This window comes from Cricetulus griseus, chromosome 4 (genome assembly GCF_003668045.3).
Source record: "Cricetulus griseus strain 17A/GY chromosome 4, alternate assembly CriGri-PICRH-1.0, whole genome shotgun sequence".
Taxonomy (NCBI): Eukaryota; Metazoa; Chordata; class Mammalia; order Rodentia; family Cricetidae; genus Cricetulus; species Cricetulus griseus.
This window is the reverse complement of record NC_048597.1, coordinates 60,055,306-60,075,086: the sequence shown is the minus strand read 5'-3', so window position 1 is coordinate 60,075,086 and position 19,781 is coordinate 60,055,306. Positions and strand designations below refer to the sequence as shown.

The 19,781-nt window shown below is 42.3% G+C and overlaps 1 protein-coding gene across 1 annotated transcript in view; it reads right to left on the bottom strand.

Annotated features, from left to right (window-relative positions):
• The window catches only part of LOC100751095 (probable cation-transporting ATPase 13A5), a 120,226-nt gene extending 106,041 nt beyond the window's left edge, over positions 1-14,185 (bottom strand). The window contains exons 1-2 of the mRNA XM_027413273.2: positions 14,126-14,185; positions 13,733-13,802 (exon numbers count right to left, since the gene is read on the bottom strand). Coding sequence (XP_027269074.2) covers positions 13,733-13,802; positions 14,126-14,185 — 130 coding nt within the window. The remainder of the gene's footprint in view (positions 1-13,732; positions 13,803-14,125) is intronic.
• Positions 14,186-19,781: the final 5,596 nt, after the last annotated feature.

The following is a 19,781-nucleotide window of genomic DNA, read 5'->3' as shown; positions in this document are numbered from 1 at the left end:
GAGAGAGAACAAGAAAAATATCATGCAAATGTTAGTGAAGAAAAGCTGAGAAGGGGTTGGGGAAGAGAACATGAGGGGTCAGGAAGGTCGGGTTGGGGGAGAGACAGAGAGAGAGCAAGGAAAGAGATACCTTGACAGAGGGAGCCGTTATCAGGTTAATGAGAAATCTGACACTACGGAAATTCCCAAGGATCCACGAAGATGACCCTAGCTAAGATTCCAAGCAATAGTAGAGAGGGTACCTTAACTGCCCTTCCCCTGCAATCAGATTGATGACTACCCTAATTGTCATCCTAGAACCTTCATCCAGTAACTGATAGAAGTAGATGCAGAAATCCACAGGTAAGCACTGGTCTGAACTCCTGGAGTCCAGTCAGAGAGAGGGAGGAGCCATAATACGAGCTAAGGGGTCAAGACCATGTTTGGGAAACCCACAGAAACAGCTGACCTGAGTATGTGGGAGTTCATGGACTCCAGACTGACATCTAGGGAACCTTCATAAAACCATACTAGGCCCTCTGAATGTGGGAGACCTTTGTGGGGCTTGGACAGTCTGTGGAGCCACTAGCAGTGGAACAAGTATTTATCTTTAGTGCATGAACTGGCATTTTGGAGCCCATTCCCTATGGAGGGATACCTTGCTCAGCCTAGATACAGGGAGGAGGGCCTTGGTCACGGCTCAAGTGATATGACAGACTTGTTGATTCTCCATGGGAGGTCTCCTCGGGATGCTCTCTAAGAAGTGGATGGGAGGTGGGGTGGGAGGAACAGGAGGATGAGAGGGAGAGGGAACTGAAATTAGTAAGTAAAATAAGAATGTTTTAAAAAGAAAAAAGAAAAGCTGAGTGACAATATTCATGTCAAACAAAATATATTTCTTCACAGATATTTAAGGAAGGAAATACAAGAAAAGAGGAGGACATTTCATGATAAATTCAACAAGAACAGATCAATTCTAAACAAAGAAAAGAAAATCTGCCATTAAATTATCCTTTAAGCCACAATGACTTTAGAATCCTTTCAGTATTTAAGGTTGAAGTGGAGCTGTTCTGGCATAAACTCCTTCATAAATGGAGAATATCAGGATGTTCCTAGAGCAGGCCCTGCACTTTGCCTGGGCAGCACAATAGAGCCAATCCTGTTGGCAGAGGTATGGGTGAGTCAAACACAAAGATGTGAGTATGCGATAGCTGTCCCCATTACCTATCTGTCATGTAACAGCATGGGTGGGAGAGAAATGCCCCCATCAATACCCGAGGCAAGTGGGAGAGTTGGCCATGAGGCCATAAGAGCAAGAGAGCTAGTCTGCCCCTCATCTGCTTCAGCACTTGGGAGAGTGGCCCCTGCACCACACCTGAACAACTCCAGATGTAGGATATCCAACCCTGAGGAGATGGCATGGGGCAACAACAGGATAACTAAGAAGAGTCCCAGCCAGGGTCCAGCATTGACAGTGTAGCAGAAACCAGAGGCCTCAAACCAGACCAATGACTCTTTGCAATGGACACTTACAAGTAAAGGTACATGGCTAAAAGGGTTTACTGCGTGACTCCCGGTGTCACACTATAGCTTCCATTTCCATGATAAGATTAATTTTTCCTTTCTTCTTTTGTTCTCTTAAATTTTATTTTATTTTGTGGGGGAGGTTGCAGGGGCAGAAGGTGGAGTTGAAGGGATGGGACAAGGAAATGAAAAGGACAGAAATGCATGATGTAAAAGAAACAAAGAATAAATAAAAAAACTTAAAAAAAAACAGTGTTGCTAACTTGTCATAACAAGACCAGAATTACCAGATAATTGAATAAGCATGTTGAAAGAAAAGATATAGGTTATGATTTATGGCATTATGTATCAAATAATTGTAAAATATGTTATAATAACCAGTGCAGTGGCATAATGAAAAGGTAATAATATCACCCAATGGTATTTGTCTTAGAAATGCAATGATTTGAAAGCCAAAGTGTTTTCCAGTGTTACCACACAGGGACAAGAATGAGGATGTCCTTACAAGAGGCAAAGACAGTGACAGGTGTAGATAGTTACATACAAGTAATCTGTTTAAGTACAGATAGATTGTAACTATTTTTTTTGTTTAAGTTGGTTGGTTTCTGAGACAGGGTTCCTCTGTGTAGCCTTGACTGTTCTGGAACTTGCTCTGTAGACCAAACTGGCCTCAAACTCATAGAGATCCACCTGCCTCTACCACCTGAGTGACTATAACTATTAATAAGTAAATATACTGAAGTTGTAGGATGGTAGGTAAATATAGAAAACTCATCTATATTCACACAGATTCACAGAAATTTTAAAATTAATTGAGTACAAATAATATCAAGAAAAAATTCAGTTGTATTGCACTACATCTAAGAAAGATATGCTAAGCCTTTAAACTGAGAACTCCGTGTGACTGACAAGAAAGTAAGATCTAAATAAATGGGAAGATACAAGAATTCAGGAAAATGACACCACAAGTGCATTTGTGGTCACTGACTAAATGGTTGTAAAATTTCTAGGGAAATACCAAGAACCTAGGGTTGTCAAGAAAATAATTCAGAACAAAACAGAAGAGTGTAGGACTTACACCACCAGAATTGGAAAGTTCCTACAAAGCAGCAGTAATTAGGAAAACTCAGTATGCATTGACAAGGAAAAGGGGATGACAAAGGACAGAAAGAACAGAGTGGGGAAAGGACCTGAAACATCATCACTGTCCTTCCAGAGAAGGAACCACTGAAGTCAGAGGCTTAAGGTGTATTTAGGCTGTATTATTATTTTCATAGGGAATGGGTTCGAAAATCCCGTTCGTGCACTAGGGATAAATAGTGGTTCCACTGCCAGAGGCTCCATAGACTGCCCAAGCCCCCAACTGACACCCACATTCAGGGGGGCCTGGTTTGGTCCAATACTGGTTCCCCAGCTGTCAGACTGGGATCCGTGAGCTCCCACTTGCTCAGGTCAGCTGTTTCTGTGGGTTTCCACAAAATGGTCTTGACCCCTTTGCTCATCACTCCTCCCTCTCTACAACTGATTCCAGGAGTTCAGTTCAGAAGTGTGTGTAGCTGTGAATCTCTGCTTCTGTTTCCATCAGCTACTAGGTGAAGGGTCTATGATGGCATGTAAGGTAGTCATCAATATCGTCATAGGGGAAAGGCATTTAAGGTAGCCTCTCCACTATTGCTTAGATTCTTAGTTGGGATAGTCCTTGTGGATTCCTGGAGATTTCCCTAGTGCCAGGTTTCTTATTAAGCCCTGTTTTTTTATATCCTGTATAGAAAGGGGGATTTGTATTTGAATTCACAAAATAACCAGAAATCAATCAAAAATAAATGCAACTGAAAAATAGCAGGGAAAGACTTGAATGGACAACTTCCGGAAGCCTGAAAATGACCTGCAGCCTTCAAGAGGAAGCCTGAGACTCAGATAAAGAAATGGTAACAAAAACCACTATGATGTGACATAGGCTAGTATAGTTGATACCATCCTGAAAAGAAACAAGTCAGAGGTCTCACACACCATGTTGGAGGATTTTGAAGTCACACTGATGCCATGATATATCACACATCAGCTAAACTTAGAAGTACTGAATACTTCAGCTGGTCAAGATTGGCACAGCTGATAGCATTCACACAGCATTCAACTAAAATCGCTAGAAGTGTGAATTGGTGTAAAGGTTTTTTAAAGCAGTGTAGCTACAGACATGAGTACTCTGTTCAGCTCTTGGAGTTTTGTACAAGAAAGATGAATGTCTATTCATCTTTATAAAGCTTCTTGAGCTGGGTGGCCCACATCTTTAATCCCAGCACTTGGGAGGCAGAGGCACTTGAATTTGAGGCCAGTCTGGTCTACAGAGCAAGTTCCAGGCCAGCCAGGGCTACACGGTGAGACTCTAACAAAAAAATAAAAAATAAAAAAACACAACAAAAGAAAAAAGAAAGGAAGAAAGGAAGGAAAATAGGAAGGAAGGAAGTATAAATGGAGTTCTTAATTGGTCTAAATAATAAAACCCTAGCCAGACCTAGTGTCTCTCTCTTCCTGCTGCCTGCTGAGATGTATAATCTCAGCTGCCACTCCAGCACCATGTTTGTCTGCATGCTGCCATGCCTCCTGCCATAACGATAATGGACTAAACCCCTAAACTGTAAACCAGCCCCAATTAAATATTTTCCTTTATAAGAGTTGTTATGGCTCTGGTGTCTCTTCACAGCAATAGAAACTCTAACTAAAAAAGATACTTGCAAGACTTTTTTATTTTTTATTTCAAAACTGGGAGCATCTTATTACCAAAATGTCACCCCACTACTTGGGAGGCTGAGGCAGATTTCTAGCTCAAGGCCTGCCTGGGGTACAAAATGAATTCAAGGCTGAACTGGGGAACTCAATGAGACCCTCTCTCAAAATAAAAGTCATGAGAAGTCTGGAGCTATAGCTCAATGGCAGAAAGCTTGTCTGGCACGAGGAAAGCCCTGAGCTCAGTCACTAGCATGCCAGATGGAAGGAAGAGGAGAAAACAGTGGAGGCAGGTGGAAGGAAGAAAAGACAGGGAGAAAGGAAAGGAAGGAAGGAGCTTATGAATATTAAAGTAATATTCTGAAATATGTGTTTTCCCAGGCAAAGAAGGAGATAATTGGTGTTTTTGCATCCTGACACATGAGCCTCATGAACCTTGGTGAGAGACCTTTGTAAATCACTTCTCAGCATTCCCTGGGGCGAGAGGGCATGAGGTCCCGTGTGAGATCTGAGGTCTTAGCCAAAGCATGGCTGCTTTACCTGGCATTCTTTTGTTCAAATGTTCTCCTTGGCTTTCCAGTGCTTTCTGATTACAGCTGATCACAATACATTTCCTTTATGCTAATTAACCTCAAGTATAATTTAATTCTGATTACTATTCCTCCAGACAGGGCCGCTCAATTTTTCCCTAAAGATTCATGTCATAGAACACCAGTAAAGTCCACTAAGAGATGGAGTTTAGAAGCTGGAGGGAGGAAAATAACCAGAGGTGATATAAATGGAGATACAGGGAAGTGGTGGCAAGGTGAGAATGTTCATTAGACATGGCTCCTTGCAGAAACTGAGTTTTACCCACATGATTTCCTCATCTGTTTCCATCTCTCTACTCTGGATAACACCAATAGCACATGCCTGGGGGAGTGGTTCTGATGAAGGAAGAGATGTAAGAAATGCAAGTGATAGTCATTGTGAACATGTGGTTTGCTAAGAGCTTCAGGCAGAGGAGAGGTGACTCAGTTTCTGGTTGCTGCATGCCAAGTCAGGGCTGGCAATGGGGACAACCTACATTCCAGGAGGCCAGAAACCATACCTGCCACTGAGTAGTGGCAGGATGTCAGATAACTTGGTTTCTTTTCTCTCCTAACACCTTCATTCCTTCGTTTCTTGATACTGACTGGAGTGCTGAATTTTAGATGCCAGGAGGTGGACCTTATCCCTTACTGTATTCTCTAAATCCAGGATGCAGAACCTGGGATTGGGAGCCATGGTGAAATACACACATGCTGTGTCTACAGAGGCTGTTGTGTAATGTCACAGTTCAGAGCCAAGTCTCATGCAGGACTGGCAAGACAGCCCTGTTCTTTACACTACATCCTAGTGCCTTCTAGAAGCTCCTTTCCTCTATCCCTTTCCCTATCACTTACCAACTGTGCCTTAAATTGGCTGAAACTTGGACTTCTCACGTGAAAAATGTAGCTGCTTACAAACACAACAAAAACAGTTTGATACCAGTTAAAGGCTGAGGACATGTCACGAGACAATCAGATTCAAATCAACTCCATTACTCAGCCAGATGTAGGCCTTCGGAAACCCATGGTACATGTTCTGTGCCTCCCTTTCCTCCTTCAAAAATGGGAATAATCAAACCATCTTCTGCAGCTGCTGTGAGGTAGTAATAAGACAGCCCGGTAAGCATGCACAGTGGTCCCTGAGGTGTTTTGAGCACTCAGTATGTGTTGAGTTAATATCGTCACGGGTGCTACACAGTTCAACAAAATTTCCACAGATTAGTGGCTAGTTCTTTTGAACTCACTGTAGAATAATTTGGCCACAGGCAACATGCAGAACAAAATGTTATTTCTAAAGGTGATTGATCCACTGGCTTAAGTAGATCTTTTACTTTTCCCAAAGAGAACAAGTTGTCAAAGTGAAAGTCAAATAGCGGCCCTGAATAACACCGCTCGCCTTTATGGTCTATGAAACTGGAGAAAAGGGCTTGAGGAAAGAACAAATGAATTCAAAGATCATATGAATGTAGTTAATATAGATTAAATCATGAAGTCACACACACACACACACACACACACACACACACACACACACACACACACACACACACGGAGGTGGGGTGAGGGAGAGGAAGGGAGAAAGAGATTATGGCTTGTGTACTGAGAAAGCAATGTAATAGAGTTGTATAATAGAGCTTCCTGCCTCTGATGCATATGCAGTATGTGTATCTTGTGTTACTTAACTGAATCCTGCTTTCCCCAAGTATAAAATAGGTATCCAATGAGATACTGGCTCATAGAAAGCACTTCTTAAAGTACTTCTTTGTTCTCACGCAGATAGCTTCTGCCCTTGCCAACGCAGGAGGATCTACAGTGGGTGAGATGCCTGAGGGAAGAAATGTTGGAGTGTCACTTCTTGGAATCCTTCTACTCCTGTGGCTCCATGCCTTGGGACATTCCTGTTGCTTATTTTCATTGTGTCTAGAATACTAACTGATTAGTTTTCACCGCTCCTTTGATCTTGTTTCCTGTTCATGGGCATAGCCATCTGACACACTTGGTTGAGTGTCCACAGCTGTAGTCATAGCAGTATATGAATGAAGTACTTAGGAATGAATGTTTTATTTTACAGTTTACAGCTCATTCACTCTGTCTTACATCGAAATGGTACAAAGTTACTTATTTATCTAAGACATGGCAAAAGCTTTCTCCCTACTACAGTTGCCTTCTGGAAAGAGTTCACTTTTGTTTATTTTTGTGTTTTGTTGTGTGTGGTTTTCTTAACTATGACTCATTTGGCTATTTCATGGGTGAGAGTTCTCTTAGAACATTCCTCTGTGCATCAAACTTTAGTCACTTGAGTCAAGGCCAGATATCTATTTTATTCTGTGAGGGCAGAATTCATTATATTTTATCCTTTATTTTCAAGCAACAATCCTAGTACCACCTTTGTATTTGTTAATAATTCCTATTTATTTTGTCTGTTTGGACATGCCACGTTATATTCTCTTACATGGAGAGACATTCTTAAGACTCTGCTCCTTTCTTTACCTCTGCCGGAACATCAAGGTTCTCTTCAATGTTAAGGTAACATAATGCACCTTAAATGGATCACATTGGTATGGTCTTTATGCACAAACCCTGTATCTCAATTTGACTACATGTAGTAATTTATACTACCACTGAATACCAGCCTAGTAATATCTTTGCACATTCTATCTTGTATTCATTCAATGGACAGCACTGATGTGGAATGTCCTTCTGTGTATGTTTATCTTATTGGTTGTTGAATAAAGTACTATTGGCCAATGAAGCAAGTTAGGTGGGACTAGGAGTCAAGGAGGATTCTGGGAAATGCAGTAAAGAGATCCAGGCAGGAAGTAACATAGCAGGCAGATTCAGAATATAAGCAGGGACAAGAAGGAAATCATCCTCTTGCTCTTCCTCTTCCTCCAGCTCTCTTCTCTATGGAGCCTCCATGTGATCCCTGGAGGAGGATGCCAGTGGAAGGCATCCTCAATAAGATAAGTCTTACAAAATATATAGATTTATGATAATTAAGACTGAGCTAGCATATAAGAAATCCTAGTCAATTGGCCAGCAGCATTGTAAACTAATATAAGACTCTGTTTGTTATTCTGGGCACCCAGGTGGTGGCAGGGCTCATGCAGTTTTGATGGAAATATTTATCGTTAAACAGCACTTTCTGTAGGAAGAGGAAGTCTTTGTTTCATTTAGATTTGTATATTCACTTATTTTTGGAATTCTGAGACAGAGTTTTGCCCTGTCTATCCTGGAACCTACTATGTGAATGAGACTGGCTCTGAACTTTCAGTGACTCTCCTGGCTCCTCTTTTCTGCAATTGAAGGCATGAACCACCATACCTAGAAGAGGAGGTCTTGAATCACCTTCACTTATGTAAAATATTTCTTGTTTATTACTTATCTGTCATTTAATTTTCATAATAATCTGTGAAGTTTGTTTTGATGGTTATTTTAAATAAGTATGATTTGTATTTATAAATCATTCTATTTGTAAATTAACAAACTGAATTTTGGTGATTTAAACAATTGTTCAACCTATTACACTCTGCCTTGTGTTTTGTTTCTAGAGTAAGAGAGTCCCTTTGGTCAATAGTAATGCCAGTCAAACTCAGTACTTAAATAAAAAAATTGAATATACTCTGTGATGGGCATCACCACAACCAACTAATTCTATGATGTATTCATGTGCTTTTCATGCAAGAGAGGGTGCAACCAGGGACCATTTTTGGTGAAGGAAATAGGAGAGAGCAACAAGTGTGGACCAAACGATAACAAGATCCCTGACTGACTAGCAGGGACAGTTTCTAAAACCAGTGTTTGCCCTACCTGAAGGTTAGGGGACCACATGAGATGCTCTCTGACAGGCCATTTGGGGAATAAAAGTTTCACTGGTCAGAAGAGGAGTCTCAGAAAGTTTTTGGTTGCAATTCCTTGCTAAGAAAAAGGCAATAATTCTACACATTTGGCCAGTGGGAGTCTACTGCATGCTTTAGAGAGGTTCAGTCCTTCACAGGCTGTGTGTGCACCCTTTAGGCCAACTAGCTTTCCAGTGCCACTCACTGACCTTAGCTACTTGAAACAATAGAAAGTATAGAATTATAAGTTCTTACTTTTTTTTGAAGGTGTGAGTTTCCCCACAAAAATCAAGATACAGAACTCTCAGCCCTTCTCCAGCACTAGGTCTGCCTGCACACCACCTGCCATAACAATAATGGCCTAAACCTCTGAACTATAGGGCAGCCCTAATTAAATGGTTTCCTTTATAAGAGTGGCCATGGTCATGGTGTCCATTCACATCAATAGAATCCTAAGACAGCCAGTAAAAATAACTCCCTGGAAGTTTTCTTTAAATCATAGATTAAGCAGAGCAATTTTTTATTTTTACTATTCCATCAAACAGACTGCTCTTACGACCTCCCAGGACTAATTGTTTATGGCTATATAAACTGGTAAAATTCACTCGTAATAAAAATCAAACACTTCAACTAATATTTCATACACAGCTAACTGAGCCTATATCTCTTGCCATGCCTCACCTTACACGTTACTAGGCATTTAAAACTACTGAGGCTTGCTATAGTGTATATACAGTATCTCTTCCACAATCCAGCCTAAAGAAACTTTTCATCTTGATTCTATCTTTTCATCCAAGTTGTTAAAGATATTGACAGTAACCACTAGGAAGCCAGTAGGACTACCTTTTATATTTGAATATGTACTTTTCAATATTGATCCTTTAGATGTCTTTTGAGAGAGTTGGGGGATTCATTTAATGGGTGTAAGAAATGTATAACATTGTGCACAATGATCTATATACTCAGGTCTGATTTTTCTTAACAACTCTGCATACATTATGTCTTTATGATGGTGGCACTCAAGCAGTTACCATTTCTCAAGTTTTCATCAGTGAAAGGGGAAATACACTTAACACAGCTTATCCTGTCTGCCCGAATCTTCCCATTTGCATATCCTAAGTGAAACATAAATAGATCCCTTTCTTGTCACAGCATTTTCCATATTCTAGACTTGACCCTCACAGAACTTGTGTGTTGGAAGGACAAGTGGTTCTGGTTTCAGGCAACCAGCAGAGCACCATTTGATTAACAAGAGCTCCTTGAAGGTAGCCTGGATGCCCTGCCCTAGAAAAGTTCCTGCTTGTGGGAAAATCATTACCACCAAGTAAAACGCTGTCCTTGTCATTCCATGTCCTCCGCACCCAAAAGCCATTTTCCCTGTTTGAGTTGTTCCCCATATGGGATCTTGACACCCAAGCAGTCAGTATCAGCATAAAAGGAGAGCACTGGAGACTGAACTATTTGTGACTTGAGTGAGTAAAAGTGGTACTGGTGACCCTAATGAGACCTAAGTGAAGACCATGTTCAGAAAGCATGGAGAATTCTTGTAAACAGACTACCTTGAAGCAGAGGCTAATGTGCACATAGTATGCTTCCAGACCTGCCCAGATCACAAGTGATGAAGTGGGCCTGAGCATGATTTTCTCAGTAACAGCAGTTTGTCAAACTGATGTGAGGACAGAAGCAGCCAGCATCTCCTTCATTCCTGACATCCAGTCCCCAAGAGCCACTGAAATCACAACCCAATACCTGACACGAGGGATTTATGACTCGAATAACACACTTCAAATTTCAGAACATGACCAAATCTACTGGAATGTACCCCAGGGTAAGAACTTGTTGGAGACCCCACTTTCAAATCAGTAGATAAACAGAAAGGCATCTGAGTGGTGTGTGCCACAGTGGTGGGCCTTCCCTGTTAACCTGGCTAAGACAATAGAGGAAATCTCTTTCCTATTGGTCCTGTCCATGTCCAACATCTACCCAAGATTAACTGTTGTCTCAACTCAAGCCTGTTTTAAAAATGAGAAGCCTGGGCCCTCTGGTTTGCTGTATTTTACTGTCACTGAAAATAAGCTGGATGGGGGTGGTGGGATAGGAGTTGGGTTAGCAATGGTATGTGAATACTTGTACTATTTTTGGATTGTGAATGTCTGCCAAAAGTGATGGTTTTATGTCTTTTGTATTGTTTTCCCTTCCTATACCTTACTATATATAAGCTTAATATGTGGCTTTTAAAAAGAACATTTTAAACCATTTTAAATTCATCTTTCAACTTCAACAATCAAGTGAAAAAAATCAGAGATGAGCAACTTTATCTTATTTGTGGTATTTTTGTAAGATTTTTACAGGCCAGGATTTAATAACACTTTTGCTTTTGTAACTTAATTCTTAAGATACATTTACAAAACCTCTGTGGACAGAGGTTTAATAAATTTTCTTATACATAAAAAGTAAAACAATACATGTCATTCATTGAAACCATCCTCACTTTTCTTATTGAGGTTCAATAGGAGAAAACTCAGGAGAGAGTCTTGTACACATTCACACATATGTACACATACATGCACATGAAGGATTCCATGGATCCTATCTGTGGGAATAGGAACACAATGATGCCTTTATAAAGGTTCAGAAGGAACTATAAAGCATTCCAGACTCTGGGACTCACTGTTGCCTGCCTTCCTGCCTTTTTCTCCTAGTACCTTTCAAACCAAAGTGGCAGTGGCAGTGACAAGTTACTCTGGTTTAATAACTGATCTAACAACCATAATTTAAACCCAAGTCATCCTGAGGCCAAAGTCATCTCCCTGGTCCTTGTGATCCACAGTCTGATGATCTGACTGTCAGTGAAGCTGTGGGTCCTTCAAGAAAACTGACCAGAGAGAAGAAAAGTCTGCCTGTGAATGGTGGGGCTAGGAGAAACACATGGCAAAGACATAGATTCAGCAAGAAGAAAATGAAGGGGTGAGACCCAGTTAGAGGTGGGGTTATAGTGAGGAAGCTGGGAAGTAGAGGGCGTAGGTTGGTAAGGCCAGCTACATAGTTAGTGTGTCTCTCCTGCCAGTCATTGTGCAGGCAAAAAAAACCCTCAACAGATACTTCCAGTGAACAGCTCTATAAACATTTGATGAAGCATAAACACAAAGGAAACCCTAGCACCTGGTCCATTCTTCAGTCCTCTGACTGCACTTGTAAATGGGAGAACTAGAATATCAACAAATTATCTGAAACTGTGACAGGACAGTGAGTGTTCAGTTGCTCTGCCTTGGAGGATTCCAGCCCTAGACTGGGAGTGGAGAATGAGGATGGGGCTCAGCTCTCCAAGCTAATGCAATGCTTGCTAGCTATATGCTGAGCTCAGCAAAATAAGACTGCCCCAGGCCTTCTCCATCTGCTTAAGGTTCTTCCAGGGTGTGAAGGAATTTATTATTTGATCTAACAGTATCTACTTTTCACCTCAAATTCTCTCACATGCTCACCACAGATTGTCTACTCAAAGTGGCAAATGAAAGTAGAAGTGACACTAGGCCCTGGAGAACCTTCAGGGCAGGAAGAGCAAGGGAGGAGTTACTGTAAGTGTCACTGTTTTACAGCCCCAATGTGGGTTCTAAGCTGTCCCAGGTTTACTTTGATCTAACGGTTGTTTCTCATTAAATTCATTTTCAGTGTATAATCTGGCTATTTGACTGTTTGGCTAAAAGCTCTAATGCTTTTGGCTTCCTTTCTCTGAACTCTGCAGGCCCAACAGTGCTGAGCAGTTGACTGCAAGACAGCAATTATCTGGAGCTGAGTTACAGATTCCTGGTCACCTCACCCTGTTACTAACAGGCTGGAATAAGACACTGGAATAAGGTTTGCCTCTCTGCTGCCTGCCCCAATGTAGGATTTGGGGAGGAGACTCCATTGTCAACCTCCCTCCCAGAATGCCTTGCCAATGTAAGGTTATCGGAACACTGCTATTCCCAGTAATATTCTCAATAGGGGTTTCCGGTGAGCAGCTCTACAAACATTTGATCAAGTATAAAAACAAAGGAAATCCTAGCACCTGGTCCATTCTTCAGTCCATTGACTGCACCTGTAAATGGGAGAACTAGAATGCCAAATGCAACGCATAGTTAGGAAATAGTGTGAGCAGCATGAAGCTTTCAGGACAGCTCATCTATATGAAAAACAATCAGACCATACAGTAGTGAAAGGGGGAAGTTGAGCCTAGAGGATTATGGCACCACCAAGTCCAGTGAGGTACAGTGATGCCTAAGAGTTGGGCTACACTTGTAATTTTTAATTTCCCAGAAGCCCCAAGAAGAAGTAAAAAGAAGCCCATAGAATGAGCTTGTATAATAGATGCTATCCAACTCAATCTACCTACATCATTTCCACCCATAACCAATACAGACATTATTAACATGGTATTTTAGCTAAATTCTAAGTCTATTTTACACATAGGGGACTTTTTCATTTGGATCGGCTGCTTTCCTAGCACTCAACAAAACCACAAATCTGCCATCTTATTGCACAGCTGTAGAGGTAATTACTTATTAATAAATAAGTATAATTAATTAATTATTCATGTAATAGATACATGTGATTAATACATAAGAATAGTAGAGCTATAGGTGAAGAGACAAGATGGGAATCTGACACCTTCTAATATATGAACCAAGATTCTGGGTTCACTTCAACCTCTGTTCACTCTGCTGTCCTTCCCACTGTCTTATTTTCTCATTGCCTAGTCTCAGTGCCCCTATCAGTGCCCACACTGCTGGAGTGTGGACAGACCGGGGTGTAAAGAGTCAAGGAATTGGCTGGATTTCCAGCCTGTCTAACGACCTTGGGTGAGTTACCTAACCTCCTTGCTCTCAGATTTCTTTTCTAGTGGGTAGGATTAGTTCCTTCAGTGCTTCGTTGTGAGGATTATGTGAGTTCATAAATATAAACTGCTCAGCATCAAATGCACACTATAGAGCTTTCAAATCTTAGTGACCTTTTTTTTTAAGATTTATGTAAGTTTAGAATAAAGGACAGAAGAAAGCAGAAAGGAAAGAGAAAAATTGAATGTGCTAAAGTCTCAGCCTCAGCCTCACTTCTCAGCACCTGGTGCCTCTTTCAAGCCTCCCTTGATCTCAGTAGCTCGGTGACTTCTCCCCAGAGCACCAAGCCCAGACTGTGCAGACAAACCAACAGAAGAAGAATAAGAAAAGGAAGTTTCCACTTTCACCAATTTGTCCAATGCTGTAGTGACCCAGGTGGTCAGGGGGTATAACCTCAGTGAACACAATGGGGGGATGCACCCCCATGACCCTGTCTACTTCTCAGACTGCCATCCAGAGATACAACTTGCTCAGTCCCTGCAGGTCTCCCTTGTTACCAGACCCAAATCCTTGCAGGACCTAGAACCAGCAGCATTGCTGCCACAGTCTCTCCTCTACTGTACCTGCAAACAACCTTTGCCCACTTGGAGAAAAGGTGAAAAGGCAGGAGACTCACCAGTTCATTCTCCTCTCCTTCATTGAGCAAAGCCTGGTGGACATTCTTACTCTTCTCCATCTAGACCAGCATGTGGGGCTTCTTTCCTACTATTTTGTGGCGGGGAATGTCAGAGCCACCTGCACCTCTGGGACTCAGGCGCTTCTTGTCATTGCCGTTCTCAGGTGCTTACAAAACCCACTGGCACCTTGCCCGTTAAAACAACAAAAGAGAACGGAAAGGCTCTCCACGACCACAGGATTGGTCTGCTAATTTATATGCTTGATGTGTGTTTTTTCTTCCTGGTGTTTATTTACTGAGCTACATGTGAAGGGCCTCCAGACTAGAGGAATGATGTAAGGGGGGGCTGTTGCACTAAATAGTAACTTCATATGCAGCCCATGAAAGTCCCCACCAAATAATGGGAATGGCCACTGTGCTAAAAACACAAGACAATAGAGTCCTATTTGTCTCTTGAGAGCAGTGGGAGCTCATGGAATTTAGAGAAGCTGTGAACACAGCGAGTGTGGCAATGGAAACTGGAGGAAGAAAATGTAGGATTCCTTCTGGAATTGGAAGAAAATGGAGTTTTAATCCATGCTCTGCTGATGACCCCGGATAAATCACTTATAATCTGAATTTCCGGCTTCTGATATGTAAAATGTCAATGATAATTATAGGGATGATATGAGAGTTCATGATGATGTTTGCAAAAGGGCAAGTGTAACTTCTGCCACCTCCAGTGAGAGACAGGCAATCATCTTTGCCGCAATCATGGCGCTAATCAAGGAGAGATGCTTTGGAAAATGAACTACAGAATAACTTGATTCCATAGTTTACAAAGCTGGAAGGGAGGGAGAGAAGAGCAAGAGAGATGAGTATTAAAGACATAACCTGACTTTTCCACCCCTGAATAATTCCATTCTTGGGTTAACTGGTTAATTTGTAACTGTGTGTGTGTGTGCACGCGCGCGCGCACACACACACACCCACACACACACACACACACACACACACACACACACACACACGCATGCACAGGCGTGCATGCGCGCACACACACACACCCCAAATTTTTTCATTTTCTTGTGGTTTGTTTCATCTACTCTACTGAAGGGAATCCTTGACCCTGTATAAGAAAGTTGACTAAGGTGGAAAACATTTCCTGTTGCTTGAGTGGGCTCATGTGTCCTCCTTGGCATTCAGGACAGATCAAGGTATTTCCCAGCCCTAGAAGACATCACTGATGAGAACACACACAGAGTTGTAGCCTTTTACATCAGCAAAGTGACTGAGGTGCTCCTTGTCCAGAAATCTAATGGTGTCACAAATGTTGTAGTCCAACAGCAAGTCAGATTCAGATATGAGGATAGCATTCTGTTAAGCTCCAATGAAAGGCGTGCATGACCACTCTTTACCTCTTACCCGTAATCCCACTCGTGTTTCTTGATAAGTAATATCAGATATTTTTCTAGGTGACATGACTAAAATGAAATGTACCAATGAGTCATGGCTTGTCTGAAGTAGACTGAGGACCCCATTCTAAACAATGACAATAGCAACAACTAAGGACAGCTGAGTGGCAGATTATCCTGGTATTGAAGTGGAAAGGTTTTATGGTTTCTTTCTTTCTTCTTCTTCTTTCTTTCTTTCTTTCTTTCTTCCTTTCTTTCTTCCTTCCTTCCTTCCTTTTCTTTCTCTCCCTTCCTTCCTTTCTTTTCTTTCTTCCTCCCTTTTCTTCCTTTCTCTCCATTCCTTTCTTCCTTTTTTCTCTCTCTTCCTTCCTTCCTTCCTTCCTTCCTTCCTTCCTTCCTTTCTTTTCTTGCTTTCTTTCACTTTCTTTATTCCCTCCTTTGAAAATGCATGTGAGGATGCTGTGCTTCAAGCCCAGGGATTGTATGATCTGGAGGAAAGCGAGCGTCTCCAGCTCTGCTGCATAAGTCTTACTCAATGAAGAAGGTGGGAAAGGTAGAGCAGGTTAGAACCATGCCTTACCCTCTCCTTGACAGAGACAAGTTTTTCAACACCCACTTCTCAGTGTTTCTCAGCCTGTGGGTCCTAATCCCCTTGGATGTTGCATATCAGAGATCCTGCATATCAGATATTGACCTTCTGATTCGTAACAGTATCGAAATTACAGTCATGAAGTAGTAACAAAATAATTTTATGGTTGGGGTCACCACAACATGAGGAACTGTGTGTATTAAATGGTACACCATTACTTCAGGTGACAATCACTGCTCTAACAGGAAACAAGATTTGGATGTCTGATCTAGGTCTCAAAGCTCTTTTGCTATTGTCTCCACTTACCACCATAGCCTTACTGGAACCTTTTACCTCATCAATACTATTGCATTACCTACATGGGAAAATGGTTTAATTAAGATAAAAAGGAACCATTTTCAGAATTTTGAGGCTTTCCATATTTGACAGTACAATCTTCAACTTATAAGTTTTTAGAGATATACCCTTATGAAGATCTGGGACACCAGAGGGCAGTGTGTTAAGGTTTGTATGAATCAGTCTTGGAAGGAGTACTCTGTATGCCTAAAGATGGGCCATATCTCAAGCAGATGACCACACTTCCCTGCAAAGTGAACTATAATATGAACCAGGTGAATGCCAGGAAGGCGACAGGGATTTGGTGGCCACCTAGTCAGTCTCAGAGAGCAGCAAAGGGACAGGTCAGCCCAGATCTCTAGAGAGTCATAGTACAGAGAAGAGCAAAATGACACCATAATGGAAGGACTAATGTGAAAAGCAGAAGTGAGGAAGGCTTGCTTGGGAGCTTAGAAAAGAGAAGAGGAGCAGACATTGAAGTCTCTGGAGCAAGTGACAGAATATAGAGATGTTACTGTATCTCATTGAATGACCTACAATCTTTTTGCAACAATTACACAGGCAAAGAAGGCATGTGAATTTCGGCACATGGCCAAAACATAGACTCAAGTGCCCCGTCCCTCTCATCATAGGCAGAGCCAACAACCCTACATCCCTTACATCCTAACAGGACCACAGCAACCACACATTCTCTACAGATAGAATAGGACAAAGGCATTTATTTACTACACAATAATATGGCTGCTCACAGTGAAAGTGTAATTGTGATCTTTCCCATTCTCTACCTTAAATTTCAATTTAGAATATCAATAAACTAAGAATTTTATGACAAAACTGAAAGACCCGCTCGAAATGCCCCTGAGCCCCCTGCCCCGAAGCTGCCGGGGCCTCCCAAGCCTTCACCCCGGCAGGGCTCGCGCCCCGCCTGGCACCGCGCCTCGGGGCTGGGGCCGAGCAACGAGCACCGGGTGGGGCCGGCCGGAGAACGAGCACCAGGTGGGCCAGCCCGAGAACGAGCACCGGGTGGGCCGGCACGAGGGCGAGCACCAGGTGGGTCAGCACGAGAACAAACACCGAGTGAGCCGGCCTGGAGCTCTGCCCCTGAGCCCCCGCCCCGCCCGAAGAGAAACACTCCGTCCCAAGGTCTCCGCCCCCAAGGTCAGCCATCAGGAAAGGGGGGGGGAATTGAGTCTGCTGTACCAGACACCAGACCTTGAGAATATGCTGATCTGGAATGACTCTGTGTCTCATTTGAACCATCCAATAGAAATAATTCTGTATTTCGCCTCATTTGAAAGACTCTGTGTTTCACCTCATTTGAATAACTCTGTACTTTGCCTTATTTGAATAACCCTGTATAGCGTCTCATATACATTGACCAATGGGAATAGCTCTGTATAATGCCTCATTAGAATTATCCAATAGAATCCCTGCTCCTAGCTTGCGCCTTTTTCCCTATATAAGGACCCCTTTCCCTTGGCTCGGGGCGCTTAGCCACACAGAAGCTAAGTCGCCCCGGGTACCCGCGTCTCCAATAAAGCCTCTTGTTTTTTGCATCCAGTTCGTGGCCTCGCTGATTCCTGGGTGTGGGTCTCCCTCTACGAAAGTACCTCTTCGGGGGTCTTTCAAAACCATAGATGAGTAGAAACAAAATCACATTATCAAGGGACATAAAGGAGAAAGAGACCCTTAATTCCTAAAAGGTCTTTAAGTGGCTGGAGAGATGGTTCAGCAGTTAAGGGCATTGGCTGCTCTTCCAGAGGACCTGGGTCTAATTCCCAACACTGACATGGCAGCTCACAATGGTCTGTAACTACAGTTCCATGTGGTTTAACACTTTCTTCTGGCCTCCACTGGCATCAGGCACGAAGGTGATATACAGATATACACACACAGAAACAACTATACTCATTTAAAAAAATAAAGGACATTAAATTGTGTGTGTGTGTGTGTGTGTGTGTGTGTGTGTGTGTGTGTGTGTGTGTGTCCAATGTGCAGGTGCCTATGAATACCAGAGCGTGCATTAAATCTCTAGAACAGAGTTACAGGAATTTTAAACCATTTGACATGAGTGCTGGGAACTTAACTCAGGTCCTTTGGAACAGCCAATGCTCTTAACCACTGAACCATCACTCAAGCCTCCAAAGGGGCCTTTCTGTATTGCCTGTGGACTTGTTTGTGAATCAGTGTTAGGACTGAAGATAGATCAGAAACAAAGCAGACGACAGTTTTGTCCTTAATGAGTTCAAAGCCCAGCCAAGAACTAAGACAACAGGATTCCATTGTGAAGAGATGGTGGGCTGTGCCAGAAGGCTTGACCATAGACAAAGTTGAGAAAGAAGGAGGGCTCCATGACTAATGTCTAGTACAGGATCTTTTTCAGCTGAACACAGAACTTGGAGAATTAAATGACCTATGTAGATCTTTCTTTACCCCAAAATAAAGCACAGGTATATAACATGTGCACAACATTTTACTTACATCAGGATTTTCTCTATGTCATGATTCTTCATAAATTTGTTGAAAATGTATATTAAATATATACTAAGCTTTCTCTCCCTCACTGTTCAAAGTGTTGAGAGAAGAGCCAGGAAAAGGAAAGACAAACAGCCAATGGGGTGGCTCAGTGGGTAGAGGAACGGGTTTCTTGGCCTTAAAACATGAGCTTGGTACTCAGACCCACATGGTGGATGTGGGGGGAGAGACGAGAGGAGAGAGAGAGAGAGAGAGAGAGAAGAGAGAGAGAGAGAGAGAGAGAGAGAGAGAGAGAGAGAGAGAGCAGATTCCCACACATTGTCCTCTGACCTCCATGTGTACACCAGAACATGTACATAGCCCACACACATATACATATACATGTGTATGTATATATGTATTGTGTATGTATATATAAAAGGAAAATGAAGATAAAAATCACTATCTCTGTGCATTTGACATTTCAGTGGCAATGGAACAACAAATAGAAGATAAGTTGGGTCCATAGTTTAGTAGGCAATCATGTGTCCATGAAAGGAATAAAGCTGGTTGTGAACACACCTTGCTGATGAGGGTGGAGAAGGAGGAAGGTCTCAGGAGTGGGGGAGACAAGAGGTTGATAGGATGGCCAGGGATGGATTTGCAGAGACCTGAGGGCACATTTAAAGAACATTTTTAGATGAACATTGCCCACTTGGCTGCCTATACCCAGGATGCTGTACATCGAATGACCTTGGAGCATCAACACTTCGTGGAAACTGGGGTCTGAGAAAGGCAGTGTGCTGAGGGTGTGCTCACATGACAAACCCTGGGATCCCAGGAAAACATCTGGCAGTGTGGAGACAGCTTACCTGACGCTGAG